The sequence below is a fragment of the Budorcas taxicolor genome, chromosome 12 (assembly GCF_023091745.1).
Source record: "Budorcas taxicolor isolate Tak-1 chromosome 12, Takin1.1, whole genome shotgun sequence".
Classification (NCBI taxonomy): Eukaryota; Metazoa; Chordata; class Mammalia; order Artiodactyla; family Bovidae; genus Budorcas; species Budorcas taxicolor.
The window spans coordinates 76,460,973-76,464,611 of NC_068921.1; the positions used below are offsets into that span (position 1 = coordinate 76,460,973).

A 3,639-nucleotide genomic window follows, 5' to 3' on the forward strand; every position below is an offset into this window, starting at 1 on the left:
TTAGAGATTTTGGTTTGGGGGAGAGGGGTAATTTTTTGCTCTTCACAACAATATGCCTCCCTAAATCAGAAACCTCGTCCAAACTGTGACTCTAGTACTCAGCCAATGATACTTCTGGTCATGACTGCATTTGATGTGAAAATACTCTTTTCCCAGAAGAAACTGCACACCCTTCAGAGGCCAAGGACCAAGCGGTGTTTATTAGAATACATGAGAGGTGCGCGCTGTGTGCTAAGTCGCTTCAGTTGAGTCCAACTCTTTGCAATCCCATGGACTGTAGCCCACCAGGCTCCCCTGTCCATGGAATTCTCCAGGCAACGATACTGGAGTGGGTAGCCTTTCCCTTCTCCGAGGGATCTTCGCAACCCAGGGACTGAACGCAGGGCTCCAGCAGTGCAGGCAGATTCTTTACCAGCTGAGCCACCAGGGAAGCCCCAGAAGTAGGTTTACGGCAAAGCTAATGAATGCTCGCTTCAGAGCTCCTCACTCACCTTCCACGACCTTGTACCTTACTGCATCTATGGTTTTGTATTCTTTTTCTTAAAGAACCCAATCCCCAAATTGTACAAGCTTGGGGTCCTCCCCGCTGACCCCCAGGTGCAGTAGGAGAGCCCATCACCTCTTAGACTTCATTCTCCTCCAAGGGCAAGGAGCCTCCTGTCTGGTTGATACTTTGTGTTTCTGAGGAAGCTTTTCCCTGCAGGGAGGAAGGAGAAGATGGTGATGCTTTGAGTTTCAGAAAGTGGCGAAGCCATTTCCTGTAACGCGAGGACGCGAAGAAGTAAGCGACGGGGTCAATGCTACAGTTCAAGTTCATGAGGCAGACGGTGAGCTGCAGGCACAGTTTGAAAACCCTCTGCTCAGGGCAGGTGGGCTGGTGGAGCATCTTTGTCACCATGAACTGGATGACATGGAGGTGGTAGGGGATGAAGCACAGGACCACCGCCACCAGCACCACCAGAGTGAGCAGGCAGGCCCTGCGGTGGTGGCCCCTCCGGCTTGTCAGGGGGTTGTCCCGGGCCATCCTGCACAGCTTGACAGTGATCTTCACGTAGCAGAAGAGGATGACGGCCACCGGCCCGCAGAAGCTCAGAGCGGAGGTCACCAGGACCATGATGGGCAGCGTGAACACCTGCTGGACGCTGTCGTACTCCATGCAGGTCAGCCTGCCAGCCAGGCGCGTGGTCATGGTGAACCCGAGCAGGGGCGCCGTCTGCAGCGTCGCCAGGACCCACACAGCCGCACAGATGAGCTGGGCCCGCCTGGGCTCACGCAGCCGGGGACACCGGTGGGCGCGGACCACAGCCAAGTAGCGGTCCATGCTCACGCATGTCATCAGATAGATGCCCGAGTAGGTGTTCACGAAGAAGATGAAGGCCGTCAGCCTGCAGAACCCCTCCCCGAAAGGCCAGTTGAAGTCCAGCAAGAAGTAGGTGATCTTTCCAGGCAGGGTCAGGGTGAACAGGAGGTCGGACACTGCCAGGTGGACCAGGAAGACATCTGTCGAGTTGATCTTCTTGTCCTTTTGATAGGCCAGGCGAAGGGCCAGGACATTTCCCAGGACAGCAAAGATCAAGAGGGCCATGTAGAACAGAGACAGCATCACACCGGCCACCCGGGGTGGGTGGTGGGGAAGGCAGGAGTTGGTGTGGTGGACGAGGTTACTTGGGTCAGCCGTGCTTGAAGCCATGTCATAGAGGTCCTTGGGAAGACAAGAAAATTAAATGTAGTATTGTAGCTCAGGGTTGCACCTCTAATATGTTGCTGTTGATATTCCACTCAGTCGTGGCCGACTCTTGTGACCCCATGGGCTGTAGCCTGCCAGGCTCCTCTGTCATGGGATTTTCTAGGCAAGAATACTGCAGTGGGGTTGCTATTTCCTCCTCCAGGGGACCCTCCCACCTCAGGGATCAAACCCGTGTCTCCTGCATTGAAGGTAGAGTCTTTACCATTGAGCCTCTAGGGAAGCCCTCACCCTTAATACAGTTACACTTCATAATTTGCTGAAACCACATGCCCGTGAACAGTATCTCTCTTTTTTTTAATTAAAAATTTCGCAAAATGAACACATCTGTGTGATCAGCACTCAGTTTAGGAAAGCACCTCACCAGCACCCCCAGAAGCTCGCCTTTGCCCACCCGAACCTCTGCCTCCACTCAAGGTTAATCAATACCCTAACTTCTAAAATCACAACTCAGGGACTTCCCTGGTGGTCCAGTGGTTAACACCTCGCCTTCTAATCCAGAGGGTGGAGGTTCAATTCCCCCCTTGGTGAGCTAGGATTCTGCACGACTGGGGCCAATACTTTGTCAACAAAGGTCCGTCTAGTCAAAGCTATGGTTTTTCCAGTAGTCATGTATGGATGTGAGAGTTGGACTATAAAGAAAGCTGAATGCCGAAGAATTGATGCTTTTGAACTGCGATGTTGGAGAAGACTCTTGAGAGTCCCTTGGACTGCAATGAGATACAACCAGTCCATCCTAAAGGAAATCAGTCCTGAATATTCATTGGAAGGACTGATGTTGAAGGTGAAATTTCAATACTTTGGCCATCTGACGTGAAGAACTGACTCATTAGAAAAGATCCTGATGCTGGGAAAGATTGAAGGCAGGAGGAGAAGGGGACCACAGGGGATGAGATGGTTGGATGGCATCACCGACTCAAGGGACATGAATGTGAGTAAACTCTGGGAGTTAGTGATGGACAGGGAGGCTCTGGCGTGCTGCAGTTCATGGGGTCACAATGAGTTGGACACAACGGAGCGACTGAACTGAACTGAACTGGGGCCAAAAAACGAAAATATAAGAAAACAGAAGCAATATTATAGCCGATTCAACAAAGACCTTTAAAATGGTCCACATAAAAAAAAAAACCATAACAAATAAAATCATAAATCTTTAAAAACATAAAATCATAACTCAGACCTGGAAGGGTAGGATGCAGGACCAAGGAGGGCAGCTCGGGAGGGAGGGGACACACATACACACAGCTGACTCACTTTGTTGTGCAGCAGAAACTAACACAACATTGTAAAGCAATTGTCCTCCAGTAATACAATTTCTTTAAAAGCCACAACTCGGCATGCCTGCTTCTGAACTTGAATGAGATCATATACCAGGTTTGCTATGGACTGCCAGCCCACCTGACCTGCCTGCTGAGAAACCGGTATGCAGGTCAGGAAGCAACAGTTACAACAGGACATGGAACCACAGACAGGTTCCAGATTGGGAAAGGAGCACATGAAGGCTGTATATTGTCACCCTACTTATTTAACTTCTATGCAGAGTCCATCATGTGGAATGCTGGGCTGGATGAAGCACAAGCTGGAATCAAGATGGCCGGGAGAAATACCAATAACCTCAGATATGCAGATGACACCACCTGGCAGAAAGCGAAGAGGAACTGAAGAGCCTCTTGATGAAGATGAAAGAGGAGAGTGAAAAAGTTGGCTTAAAGCTCAACATTCAGAAAACGAAGATCATGGCATCCGGTCCCATCACTTCATGGGAAATAGATGGGGAAACAGTGGCTGACTTTGTTTTTCTGGGCTCCAAAATCACTGCAAATGGTGATTGCAGCCAAGAAATTAAAAGACGCTTACTCCTTGGAAGGAAAGTTGTGACCAACCTAGACAGCATA

At 50.2% G+C, this 3,639-nt stretch overlaps 1 protein-coding gene across 1 annotated transcript; it reads right to left on the reverse strand.

Annotated features, from left to right (window-relative positions):
- Window positions 1-622: 622 nt before the first annotated feature.
- On the reverse strand, window positions 623-1,690 carry LOC128057888 (G-protein coupled receptor 183-like). The gene has a single exon (XM_052650369.1). It carries the CDS (start codon window positions 1,688-1,690, stop codon window positions 623-625), a length of 1,068 nt encoding a protein of 355 aa, XP_052506329.1.
- Window positions 1,691-3,639: the final 1,949 nt, after the last annotated feature.